This window comes from Piliocolobus tephrosceles, chromosome 20 (genome assembly GCF_002776525.5).
Source record: "Piliocolobus tephrosceles isolate RC106 chromosome 20, ASM277652v3, whole genome shotgun sequence".
Classification (NCBI taxonomy): Eukaryota; Metazoa; Chordata; class Mammalia; order Primates; family Cercopithecidae; genus Piliocolobus; species Piliocolobus tephrosceles.
In genome coordinates, this window is record NC_045453.1 from 3,250,107 (window position 1) to 3,264,284 (window position 14,178).

Sequence of the window (14,178 nt, forward strand, 5' to 3'; positions counted from 1 at the left end):
AGAAGTACAGAGGGAGATGGGGGAGAAAGACTCAGCCCAACAAGAGGCCAGGAGATGAACACAGCATGTGAAAGTTGGGGGCCCAGAGGAAGGGAAGGCCAGAGACATGAAAGGCAGAGGAGGACAAAGACCATCAGACAAAGATGAACACAATGGGACACACAGAGACAGACCCAAGCACAGAGACCATCAGAAAGAAAGAGATGAACCTGGAGAGTGAGAGACTCAGAGAGAGTAACAGAGACCACTAGGAAGCAGTGGGGAGAGCGATTTGGGGAGGCTGGGGAGCTGGAAAGGCAGAGGGTCAGTGAGGGAGGAAGACAGGGACACCGAGGGCTCAGGGAGAAGGCTGGGAGGAGCGAAGGGGCTCGAGGAGTGGTCAGAGCCCCTTGCTGCCCTCTAGAGGCCCGGGCTGAGCAGAGGGTCTGTTGTCCACCCCACCCCCACTCCAACCCAGCCCCATCCCCAGCCAGCTGGCTTCCCAGAGGAGGTAACAGCCCCGATCAGTCTTTGTTCTCTTTGGGACACAGGAGCTGCCCTCTTGCCATTGGCTGGGCTCCCACCTCCACCAAGCACCTTTCCTCCCTCTTCCACCAGGGTGGTGGTTTGATGCCTGTGGCCTGTCAAACCTCAATGGTGTCTACTACCACGCTCCCGACAACAAGCACAAGATGGACGGCATCCGCTGGCACTACTTCAAGGGTCCCAGCTACTCGCTGCGTGCCTCTCGCATGATGATACGGCCTTTGGACATCTAACAAGCAGCTGTGCCAGAGGCTGGACCACACAGGAGAAGCTCGGACTTGGCACTCCTGGACAACCCGGACCCAGATGCAAGACACTGTGCCAGCACCTTCCTTGACACCCTGGGCTTCCTGAGCCAGCCCTCCTTGCCCCAGAAGTCCAGAAGGGTCATCTGCCCCCCTAGTCCCCTCTGTCTGTTACATGGAGGGTGTTCAGGGCCCATCCCTCTGATGTAGTCCTCACCCTTCTCTCCCTCCCCCTTCAGGGGCTCCCTGCCTGAGGGTCCTTGAATGGGCTGAGAACAGACCAAACTTGACTCTTCAAAGGAATACATGACCAATGGTGGGGTTGCAGGCAGGTGGAAAGGTATTTGCACACTGGAAGCTGCCCAGATGGCCCAGGTTCTATCCCTTGGGTTGGCGAGAAGGCCATCTCTCATTCCAAGCTCCTGTTCCAAGCTTTCCTAGTCTTGAGATGTCCTTGAACTTTCTTTTCAAGTCTGAAGGGGATGCATCCACTCCTTAATGGGTGGGTTAATCATTATTTCCCCTTCATACTTCACCACTTCTAGGCTCCAATGACCCTAGAGCTCAGGGTCTTTAGACTTCACCACTTCTAGGCTTTACCACTTCACCACTTCTAGGCTCCAATGTTTGGAGCTCAGGGTCTTTAGGAGACCTAAAAGACATGCTCCTTCACCTCCAGCATGTCCTAGAGGATGTGTCACAGGGAATAACTATGGCTTGTCTCTAAAAGTACCTGTGAGCAATGAGAAAAGGAAACAGTAGGTTAAGTCAAAGTGAACAGGCACTTTTCACTGCAGGACTGATCAGAGCCTTTAATATGGCCAAGTGCCTTATTACTACCCATAAAGGGGCTAGAGTGGGCAGCTTTCTCCAAATTTACTTATTTGAAAATGGGCTCAGTTTGTCCCAGAGCATCTCACAGGGCTGTAGATGCTCTTGGACAAAGCTAGTGCTCCCCTGGCGCAAGGAGGAGCCCCACAGCCCCATCCCCACCTCAGCTATACTCACCCTTTTTGGCTACAAGGACGACAGTGACAGCCTCAAACAACCTCTAAAAACAACTAGAAATAACCTTTCAGTTGAAACAGATACCATCCCTGAAGAAGGGTCTAGAACTTAGTCCCTGCCTGTGTTATAGGCTCATGTCCTCCAAAGCTCCTTCAAGTCCCAGGAAGCTGATCTCTACCTGGGTGGCTTCCCTCAGGACTTCCTGTAACCTCAACTCCCCCAGGCTCAATTACAGGGACTGTTGGGCAGGACATCTGTCTCCAAGTCCAGATGCTCTCTGCCTCCAAGCCGAAGCCCCTAGCCTCCCTCCCCTTCCCCATCCAGCAGTGATGCTGCCCCTGTGGTGGTAGGTGGGGAGCTGCAGGGAAGGAGATCAGGCCTCTGCCTGAGCTTGGGAGACCAGGGCCCACATAGCTTCTTTCAGAGGATGGAGTCAGAAAGGATCCACAGCCACTGTGTCACCTGCCCCCATCACTGTGTCATGCTCTCTGCCCTGTTGTCATCAGCCAACACCCAGGCCTAGCCAGGAGCCCACCTGCCCTACTGCCAGGATACACATCTGTCCTCAGAAGTTTTTCTCCTGGATGAGACTGGGCCAATGGGAATAGGATACCTTCATCCCCCTGGCTCTGCCCCAGCCCTCAGTCCCACTCTCAGCCGATCCCTGAGTAAACCCAGCACAGACTGACTTTGATCTCATTCCTGGGAAACAGCACTTTTCTCCTTCAAGACCCAAAGGACATGGTTGCTGATGGTGGCATTTCAGGCAGGATGGGAAATCTTTAGCGGCAGGTTGCTGCCCAGAGAGCTCAAATTGCCTCAGGCAGCATTTGCCCAGCAGACCTTTATTTAGCCTCTACTGTGCGCAGTGTGGTGTGGTGGGCAGGGCTTTGGAGTCAGACAAACCTGCTCCAGCTCTGACACTTTGGTCCAGTGGCTCAGCCTCTCAAGGCACCAGTTATCTTCTCAATCGTCAAAGCCTCAGTTGTCCCATCTGTGAAATGGAGATGATAATATTCCTTCCTGGCTGGGCTGTGACAAGGAGGAAATGAGACCATGTATGTCATCGTCTTAGTAGAGCCTGGCATGAAGCAGGTGCCTAATAATGTTTGTCCCCAAAGAGGTGAATGGGGTGAGGAAGGCATTCCCCAGCACATGCCGCTCCTTCTCCTGCACTCAGGTGAGGAAAAGGTGTTTTATTTTTGTATCCACACCATTTATCTTTCTACTGTAGTTTCTAGGCTGACTGCAAGCTAGAGAGGAGACAGGGCAAAGCTGTGAGGCCTAGGGACAGAACTCCTCTGGGTAGGATGAAGGCCCAAGTCCCTCTCTGTACTCCCATTTTATAAGGGGGCAGGAAGATGATTTGAGTTGCCCTCAGACACCTGTTCTTTATGTCATTTTATTTTATTTTTTTGAGACAGAGTCTCACTCTGTTGCCCAGGCTGGAGTGCAGCAGTGGCATGATCTCGGATCACTACAATCTCTGCCTCCCGGTTCAAGTGATTCTCCTACCTCAGTCTCCTGAGTAACTGGAATTACAGACGCCTACCACCACACCTAGAAAACTTTTGTATTTTCAGTAGAGACGGGGTTTCATCATGTTGGCCAGGCTGGTCTCAAACTCCTGGCCTCAGGTGATCCACCTGCCTTGGCCTCCCAAAGTGCTGGGATTACAGGCGTGAGCCACCATACCCAGCCTCAGACACCCATTCTTAAATATTCATCCTTCTTTCTTATCTTCCTTCCTCCTCCATGCCAGGACTCAGGTACAAGGGATAGAAATTCTAGCCCTAAGAAATAAATTGACTCACAATTTATTGTCTAAGGGTAAAGGCAAGTGAGGTTAGATCCAGAGGCTCAAATGATGTCAGCTCCAACTCTCAGCCCCTCCATCTGCCCCATTGACTTCATTCTCAGCCAGGATCTTTCCTCACAAGAAGGCTCTGGCAGCCCCGGGCTCGTGTCCTCCCAGCTCAGCATCCCTGACTCGGGGAGCTCCCCCGTCTCCGTGGTTCCAGTAAAGGAATGATTTTCTGCAGCCAGGACTGGTCCTGTGCACATCCTTGCGCTTATCACTCTTACTCTGCTTGACCAGACCTTGGTCACATGATCACGCCTGGCACCAGCAGTGGGGTCAGTGCCACCCAAGTCATGACTTCAGGAAGCAGGGATGCTGGGCAGGCAGGAGCAGGTGTTCACCTTCCCTCCTTCCCTGTCCCTGGCTCCCATCTCTCTTCTCTCCACCTCTGTGCCCTCTCTCAGCCTCTCCGTCCCCAGGTCCTGACCCCAGGCTCCAGTTCATCCCCGATTGCCTCAAACTATCAAGGACACAGCTGTGTCCTGCCCAGGAATATTAGGTCCTGTTGTCAGTCCTCGCTCTGCCATTGGATCAGAGCCCCTGGCCCTCTCTGAACCTCAGTTTCCCATGGACAGAACACCTAGCAACCTCTGGAAGCCCTTCTGACAGTGATGCTGACTCACAATAGCTGCAGACAAGACCAGCCTGAGGATTCTGGGCAGCACAAGGCACTGTAGAGGGCATGGCTGCTGTGGTTTCAAGCCTAGACTGGGTCTCCTGGGGGCCACAGCTCATAGAGACCAGCCTCTAGGATACCTGCATCTGCGGGTTCCTATGCAAAACCCTTGTCACCTCTCCCTGCACCAGGTTAGTTTTCTTACCATTTCAGTGATGAAGAAATTAGGCACTGGGCACAGTGGCTCCTAGCCTGTAATTCTAGCACTTTGGGAGGCCAAGGTGGGTGGATTGCCTGAACTCAGAAGTTCAAGACCACCCTGGGCAACATGGTGAAACTCCGTCTCTACTAAAAATACAAAAACTAGCTGGGCATGGTGACACATGCCTGTAGCCCCAGCTCCTCAGGAGGCTGAGGTGGGAGAATTGCTTGAACCGGGAGGCGGAGGTTGCACTGAGCTGAGATCTCGTCCCTGCACTCCAGCCTGGGTGATGGAACCAGACTGTCTCAAAAAAAAAAAAGAAAGAAAGAAAGAAAAGAAAAAAGAAATTAGGGCTCAGAGAGGGAAAGGGTCTCATCCAAGGCAGCACAGCCATGCACCACCTCCAGCACATTTGCATTTGTAAGCTGCCTTCCTCTCCCAGAACACTCTGGACATCTGGGCATCTACCACCAAACTCCCATACCAAGGGCAGGAGGAACTTCCTGGAAAGGCCTCCAAGACCACTCAGTCTGTCCCACTGGCACCCGATGGATCCTGAGGGAGCCAGATCGGCAGAACACATCATTTCTGATCTCTGCATGTTCCCAGCAAAGGCAGTTTCCACACTGGGGAGAGAGTTCCCTGAGTACACCCCAGAGACAACCACAAGGGGCAAGGTAGAAAGCGGCCATGTGCTGAGGGTGAGGGATGATCCTCATCAGGATGGTTTGCCTCAGTGGCCGGGGAATTTGACCCTTTTTTCTGAGTTTTCCTTCCCCTCAGTCTGTGTGGTCCTTCACCTCTCCCATTTAAAGATGCTTCAGAAAGCTGACAGCGTCACCTTGGCAACACCAGAATCAACATCCTTAAATGAGAAGATGAGGTGAAGTGACTTGCCATGATTTGTTCATTCTACTTCCCCTCCTTAATAAAGCAGCTCACAAAGCTGTAATAATTAATCCAACATGGCACAGGTGTAAGGATTAGCAAATGATGACCACAAATAATCCATGCGATATATGTGTATTATTTTTTATCGATCTCGGTTAACCTTGAGAAAGAAAATAATTAACCAGACTTGCTTTCTGATGTGACACAAAGGATAAGCCCACAACAGCCCACAGGCTATAAAAACACCTGACAGATATCATAATGCACAACCACTCAATATCCGTGTGACCTTAAGTAAGTTGTACAACCTCCCTGTGCCTCAGGTTCCCCTCTGTAGCAAGCTGGTAATACTGCTGCTTCATGGGGTCATTGAAGGATTGATCAATGAATTTTTCTTTGCTGTGGCATGGGCATATTTGGCATCTGGTGAAGCCATGGACCCCTCCTCAGAATGGTGTCTCCATATGCTTAAAATAAAATTAAATGTATTGGACTGTGAAGGAAACAAATTATATTAAAAACACAATCATTGGTCGGGCACGGTGGCTCATGCCTATAATCCCAGCACTTTCAGAGGCTGAGGCATGCAGATCACAAGGTCAGGAGATCAAGACCATCCTGGCTAACACAGTGGAACCCCATCTCTACTAAAAATACAAAAAAACGTTTAGCCAGGCATGGTGGCGGGCACTTGTAGCCCCAGCTACTCGGGAGGCTGAGTTAGGAGAATGGCGTGAACCCAGGAGGCAGAGCTTGCAGTGAGCCAAGATTGTGCCACTGCACTCCAGCCTGTAAAAATACAGTCCTCTGTAGGCACATGTGTTAGGCCAAGTTCCTGTGAGGGCCCAAAGGACACATCTGTTGTACCGAATAAGTTCCAGAGTTGGACCTCAGCACACACGTGTACATCTGGGCACCTGTGCACAGAGCTTGTATGCACAGAGCAGGAACACATGCATGCTACAAAAGGCTCAAGAGCCAAACTCCAAACTGGCTGCCCTTGTTGATGATTTCCAGCTGATGGAAGATGGAAAGGTGAAGGTAGATGTGTTTTGGAGATAAAAAGCCTTGCTTCTCTGTTTACTGTCTATGTGACCTTGAGTGAATTGGTTGACCTCTCTAAGACTCAGTTTTCTGGAATATAATATGGTTCTCTTCTCTCAGAGACAGGGTGGAGTTCAGTGAGGTAACAGAAATGTAAGCATTGCATCATTCAGAATGCTCTGGGCTGTAAGTAACAGAACACCAACTCCACTGGTTTAAATGAAAAAGAAATTGATCATCTAGAGGTAGGCTTCAGGGATGACAGGAATCAGGACCTCAATGATGTCAGTAAAGCTCCAGGCCGCTTCTGACCCTCCACTCAACCACTCACTCTTCCACCTCCCTGTCAGATTGGTCCCAAATGTGGTTCTCCTGGTAGTCCACATGGGAGTAGTGTCCATGCTGTGCAGTGTCTTTTCCCCATCAGCAGAAGACAGAACCTTTGTTTTTCTTTTCTTTTTTTTTTGACAGAGTCTTGCTCTGTCTTCTAGGCTGGAGTACAGTGGTGCGATCTCAGCTCACTACAACCTCTGCCTCCTGTGTTCAAGCAATTCTTGTGCCTCAGTCTCCCAAGTAGCTGGGATTATGGGTGCCTGCCACCACACCTGGCTGATTTTTGTATTTTTAATAGAGACTAGGTTTCATCATGTTGACCAGGCTGGTCTCAAACACCTGACCTCAGGTGATCCACCCACCCCAGCCTCCCAAAGTGCTGAGATTACAGGCGTGAGCCACCACACCCAGCCAGCAGAAGAGGTAACAGTATTTTCTGTCAAACTGTAAGAAAGGGACTCTGCCAGTCAGGTAAGGGAGGGCAGTTGATAATTGGAATGGCACACCTTGGAACCCAACACAGAGCCCTTCCCTCCTGGGCCTCAGTTCCCCCATCTGGATAATGGGGGCTGGACACCCTCCAGTGACCCTTAGGTATAGCCTTTGGGAATCTTCAAATCCTCACCATCCGAGCCCAGGTCTCAGTGATCCACATGTGCTACCTCTCCCAGGATTCCACTGCAGATCTCTCACCTTCACTACTTCTTCCTGAGACCAGCTCAAGACCAAATAATGGGACAGAAAAACTTCCAGGAGTAGAAAAGAATCTAAAAATGCCTGCCCAGTTTGAGCAGGAATGAGCTTGTTGCTCCAACTTAATATATGGAGAGCTTTACAAGGAGGAAGGGATCCTCTCAGACCCACTAATGTTGACGGAAATTGAGAAAGAGGAAAGCAGGCCTGACATCCAGGGGCCATCCTGGATAGTCATCAGCTAGGAGTGGGTGTTGCTGCAAGTCAGCCCAGCACGCACAGGGAACAGCTTATGTCCTGTCCAACGTTAATGATTGCCCAGAACACCAACATCAGATGAGGTCCTCAGTGATTGATGAATCAAGACAAAATGTGGAACACTCTGTAACCGTGTCTGAACAGACAAATCATGCACATTTCCAAGCCACAAAAATGACCAAACACCCCCCAGTCCCAGCTAATACAAGTGACTACTGCTTCTTTCCCAATGAAACCGTTAGCCTTGCCCGAGTCTGCCTTCTCTATAGAAAAAACTTGTTAAGATCCCAACTGCATAATTACCCCCACTTCCTGAAGTGATTGGATTGGATGCTTCCTGAAGCATCCAATCTGAAGAAAAATCCCACATCCTCAAACCCTATTCAAGTCACCCAACAAAAGGCCAATTCTATAATAAGCCTTTTCTAACACTCTTACCAAGACATTCCAGGGTTCCCCATGGTGTGCACTTTCTTGTCCACATGATTAATAGACCCACTTGTTTAACTACAGGTGCCGTTCCTGGTGATCTTAGGCCCTTAGGAGGGCATTGACAGTAAATTACTTATTTGTGTGCATTCATAAAGTGAGCTATCAATTCCTTAGGCCTATAGTTCCCAAACAACTAAAAAGACTGAAACAAAATTATCAATTAAATACTAATGCACTACAAAACTAATAATAATTATTATTATTTATTTGTAATTATGTTATTAATAATCATGATTTTTTTTTTTTTTTTTTTTTTTTTTTTTTGAGACAGAGTCTCACTCTGTCACCCAGGCTGGAATGCATTGATGCAGTCATAACTCACTGTAACCTCTGCCTTCCAGGCTCAAGAGATCCTCCCACGTCAGCCTCCCAAGTAGCTGGGACTAGAGACATGTGCCACCATGCCCAGCTAACTTTTGCACTTTTTGTAGAGACAGGGTTTTTGCCAAGTTGCCCAGGCTGGTCTCAAACTCCTGGGCTCAAGTAGTCCACTGGCTTTGGCCTCCCAAAGGGCTGGGATTACAGGCATCAGCCACCACACCTGGCCAACAATGATTATTGTTACTGCTTATTCACCCAAACACTGCTGTATGTACTGTCCCTGCCTCTCTGATTCAATTCTCACAGCCTCCCTGAGAAATAAATTCTGCATCCATTTAAAATTAGGCTTGACTGCATGTAATAGAAAACCCAAATAACATAGATCTACAAAACAAAGGGGTTTGTTTATCTGTTAGCTTTTGCGACATAAAAAACACCCCAAAACTTAGTAGCTTAAGTAGCTTAAGTGCACCACCCTTCAGGAGGTAGAACATAACTCCCAATCCCTAAGCATGGGCTGCATGGAGTGACTTTCTTCCAAAGAGTACAGCATGGAATGGAGGAAAGAAAGAGTGGCTTTACAGTGGAGAAACATGCCAGCGATCAAGGCCAACATCCACAGTGAGAAGTCGTATTGATACTATGTCCCCCCATCTAAAGCGATGACATTGGCACTTCACCTCTGCGGTCTTCCTCCCTAAACACATCATCCCTGTCTAATCACAAGAAAATCGCCAGAAAAATACAATTTGAGGAATGTGTTACAAAATACCTACCAGTTGTCCTCAGAACTATCAAGTTCATCAAAAACAAGGAAAGTCTTTGAAACCGTCACAACCAGGTGGAGCCTAAGGAGACACAACTAAATGTAATGTGGAATCCTGGATGGGATCCTGGAACAGAAAAGGGATATTAGGGATAAACTGAGGAAATCTGAAGTATGGACTTTTCAGTTAATAATAGCAGTATTGGCTCATTCGTTGTGACATATGTACCATACCCTAATATAAGAGTTTTTGGTTTTATTATGTATCATACCCTAATATAAGATTTTTTTGGTTTTGGTTTTTGGGTTTTTTCACAGACAGGGTCTTGCTGTGTCACCCAGGCTGGAGTACAGTGGCGCAATCATAGCTCACTGAAGCCCCAAACTCCTGGGCTCAAGTAATCCTCCCACCTCAGCCTCCTGAGTAACTAGGACTACTGGTATGCCATGACACCCAACTAAATTTTTTATTTTTATTTTTGTAGAAACAGGGCCTCACTCTGTTGCCCAGGCTGGTCTCAAACTCCTGACCTTAAGTGATCCTCCTACCTCGGGCTCCCAAAGTGCTGGGATTACAGGCGTAAGCCACCTCGCCTGGCCTATAAGATGTTAATAATAGGAGAAACCGGGTGTAGGGTATGCAGGCACTCTCTGTACTATCTTTGCAATGATTCTTACATCTAAAACTGTCCTAAAATAAAAGTCTTAGTTTAAAAAAAAAAAAAAAAAAAACATCAGGGAAGAGTCAGCCCAGGGCTGCTGCAGTCTCTATGGTATCATCAGTGTTTCAGGTTCCTTCCAGCCTCATGTTGCTTCATCCTTATCATGTGTCTTCATCCTCAAGGTCACTTCTTGATTCAAGATTGCTGCTGGGGCTCCTGCCATAATGCCTGAGTTCCATGGAGGGAGAAGGAGAAAGAAAAGCAAATGGGCTTTCCTCCCAGATGTATCGGCCCCCTCTAGGGGTAGTCCTCAGAAGCCTCTCGCTGAATAACTTCCACTCACTGGCCACCAGTAGCTGTAAGACAGGCTGGGAATAAAGTTGTATTTATCTGGATATATCACCATCAGGAATAAAATCAGGATTTGGTCAACAAAAAACAGGGAAAGAAGGGAACTGCATAGGCAACCAGCAGTCTATCAGGTGCTATTACAATTTCATTTTAAAGATGAGCAAAACTGAGGTTTAGAGAGGTTGAGTGATTTGTCCATAGTCTGAGGACTGGGCAGAGAGGAAGACGCATTTGAAGTCTGAAATTATGAGTCCTAAGCCTACAGCCCTAAGCATTAAGCTATGCTGCCATATCATCAATGTAACAATATTAATTAATTAATGATATGGTTGATGTTACTTTGCTAAACCTGAATTGCCACCAGCAGTGTGAATGTGGGACACTCAATTGCGATGCCATTTCGTTTGGGTTTGTCATGCACTTCCACCCAACTCTGCATGCTGATGATGGCTTTGTTCTCCCACCATTTGGCACCGTTTCACCCATGGTGAAATTTCTCCCCACCCTGTACTTCTGCATCACTGGCCTTCACTTAGCAGGAATTCATCTTTGCGTATCAAAGCCACCTCTGCCATTTTCTCCTCTGGTTACAATGGTAAAGTGTAGTGGGCGAGATCACAGGCTCGCTGTTGACATTGCTGCAAGTTACTTAACCTCTCTGTGCCTTGACTGTCTGATCTGTGAAATGGGGATGCTGGTGGTATTTATCTTATAGGGTTGTTGTGAGGGTTAAATAAAATTTTAAAAAATAGATTAAAAATGCTAAGCGTAGTGCCTGGGCCATGGTGAATTCTCGACAAATGCTATTCTTTGCTGCCAGTGTGATCCTAAGTCCAAAGGCAAGCTCAGGTAGGACTTACCTGTGGCTCTGCAGATGATTCATGATATGCTTGAGTTACATTTTTAGGATTATCATCAAAATGAAAGCAAACGGTTTAAAAATTCCTTTGGAGAACTCATTAGCCACTACCCCCAATTCACCCTCCTTACATTTAAAGCAAAAAGCACCAGTTTTTCAGACCTGGCCCAGACCCTAGTTCTGCCATGAACTTGTGGTGTGACCCTGCACAAGCCTCTGTCCCTCTCTGGGCTCAGCTTACTCAGCCCCCTCCTGGGCCATTGATGCTGTTGCCAGGGCCAAATGTGACAATTGGTTGGGAAAGAAATTTGTGATCTGCCAAGTGCCTGGGGACCCTGTTCATCTGCGGTAAACAGGTCCTGGTGATAGTTAGAAACAAGCTTCCTAACCCAGGAAATTTTTCCCTCCAAGGGCTGGGATTTGCAGGGCCCAGCTCTCCTGGATCTGTCCTAAACCTGTTGTGTGGCTTTAAGTAAAGCCCTTCCTCTCTCTGATCCTTAGTGTCCCCATCTGCTTACTGAGGTGCCCCCTGGTTCCATCCCAGACAGAGAAGTTAAGTGATTTGCCCAAGGTCACACAGCAGTACATCATGAAGAACCAGACTCTGGGTCCAGTGCTCTTTCTGTCCAGAACTACTCCACAGCTGCCTGCACATAGTAGAGGGCCACTGCTCCATTGCACAGTCTGCCCTTAACCCCCAACAATGCTGTCTCCCTAGCCACCACATTGGCCAAGGTGAACTGGGTGGCAAACACCAAAAAACTGACTAACCAAGGAGCCCAGCAGTGCATTTATGGAAAGGCATTCCCAGGATGAGGGAAGAGTACTCGAGTACTCTTGTGGGAAGAACAGGAAAAGGCATCTCTGGGGATCTCAGGGGCAGGGCCTGTGGCTTTCCTCTCTAGGGTACTGGCCAGGAATGATGCATCTCCAGCCACTCTCTGTCTGTGTGCCCCATTCAAGTTTCAAATTTCCAATAGAGATTCTTGACTGCCCAGCCTGCAGTCAGGTATCTGTTAACACCGGTGAATCAGCTATGGCCAGAGGACTGCGTGTACAATTCAGACATGGCCAGTGGGAACATCACAGTGATAACTACCCCAGTTTGTGTCCATGACACTCATTCCCACCTCCAGGCATGTGCACAAGCCATTGCCATCCTCTAGAGGGAAACAGGAGGTAGTTCTTAGAACTGGGAACAGAAATAAATGCATATTTTCATTTTCACAAACCTGCCCATGGGTTTACCACTTACAAGAACTGTGATACTCAGAGCCTGGCTTTAGGTGGTTGCACAGGCAGAGGTTGGAGGGAAATAAACTAATTTTGCTTTCTCAGAAATGCATGCAAGCCTGGCTCAGCCTACAAATGTTTGTCTCTAAGAAAACCAAACTTCCTCACCCTGGGAGGCTCGGCACTGTTGCCCCTTCCAGCAGGTACAACCATCATGTGACCATGATGATGATAATACACCTAGCTAACATTTTTTGAGTCACTCTACTAGGTGTCTGACCTGCATCTCTTCTGTAATAGAAGGTATTATTAATAGCCCCATTTTATGGGTGAGAAAACTGGGGCTCAGAGAGCTTGAGTAACATATTCAAGGCCACACAGCTAGTGAGAAGCAGAGCCAGAATCTGAATCCTAAAATAGTTAGAGCTGCAAGGGCCCCCCAAACACATTTGGAACACAAGACCATTTAGCAAATGGGGAAGCTGAGGCCCATGCAGAGGAGGAGGTTGGATACATGCATTTACAGTGCTCCTGCCAAGAGTTTCATCTTCATTAGCTCATTGACCATCGGAGGAAAGCATCCCTATTCCCATCTTAAACATGCAGCTCAGCAAAGGGGAGTCCCTCAACCAGGGTCACATAGCTGGTGAGTGAGAGAGCTGGGGTTCCAGGCCTAAGGTTGTGATTGTTCCTCTCTTCCCTGGGGTCTCAGATTCAGGCCTGGCTCCTGCACCCGTGGCCCGTGCTCTGCTGTGGGGGCGAGGGCCTGGACTAGTGGGGAGCCTGCCTGAACTCGCTGCTTGGGGAGCTGAGGGTAGATAGTGGGTGGCCAGGGGCTGGCTCTCTGGAAGTCCTGATGAGCAGGGGTTGGCGGAGGGGCAGGTACGGCAGCCTCCTAAGAGAGGAGAGGCTGGGACTCGTGGAAGCTCCAGAGCTGGGGCAGTTTCTGCCTGATGTCACCTCCCTGCAGGAACCAGGCTTCAAGTCCTGTGTGCTCTTTGAGCCTCAGTTTCCCCATATGTACATGGGGGGGTGGGCTTAGTGCTTGCTAAGCACTCTTTTAGCTCTGACATTGTAGGATTCTAGTATGCCCATATTAGTCATCTATTGCTACATAACAAATAATCACAGACTTAGTGACTTAACACCCATTTATTTTCTTACAGTTTCTGCAGGTCAGAAGTCCTGGCATGAAATGACTGGCTTCTCTGCTTAGGGTCTCACCAGGCTGAAATCACCGTGTCAGCTGGGCTGTGATCCTCTGTGCAGCTCAGGGTCCACTCTAAGTTCCTTTGGTTATCAGCACAGTTCAGCTTCTTGTGGTTGCCGGTCTGAGGTGCATGTTTCCTTGCCAGCAGGGAGCTGGGGGACCACTCTCAGTTCCTAGAGGTCACCTCGGGTCCCAGCCTTCCTTCATGTCCCTACTTTCCCCACATCCCACATCCAATACATCCCCTGTTGGTTCCACATTTGAAGTAAATCCAGAAAGATCCAGAATCTCACACCCCTCAGCCCGCACCGCCTCCACCCCAGTCCAACTCCTTCACCTCCTGCCAGGACTATTACAGTAGCCTATTCCCCGCAACCCTGCAGCCCATTCTCCTCTTGGAAGCTGGAGATGGGGGAAGGTGTCAAAATGCAAGTCTGATCCTGTCCCACCTCTGCTTACCCCTCCCATGGGTTCTCAGAGGAAAAATCAATGTCCTAGGCCAGGTGCAGTGGCTCACACCTGTAATCCCAACACTTCAGGAGGCTGAGGTTGGCAGATCACCTGAGGTCAGGCATTTGAGACCAGCCTGGCCAACACGGCAAAACCCT

General features: G+C 48.8%; 1 protein-coding gene across 2 annotated transcripts in view; it reads left to right on the forward strand.

Moving 5' to 3' along the window:
• Positions 1-3,823, forward strand: part of ANGPT4 (angiopoietin 4) — a 44,199-nt gene extending 40,376 nt beyond the window's left edge. Inside the window, exon 8 of one of the 2 annotated variants that reach the window (XM_023220612.3) lies at positions 598-3,823. In XM_023220612.3, the coding sequence (XP_023076380.1) occupies positions 598-610 (13 nt within the window). In that variant the 3' untranslated portion in view covers positions 611-3,823. The remainder of the gene's footprint in view (positions 1-597) is intronic. The other variant, XM_023220611.3, reaches the window with a different exon arrangement.
• Positions 3,824-14,178: the final 10,355 nt, after the last annotated feature.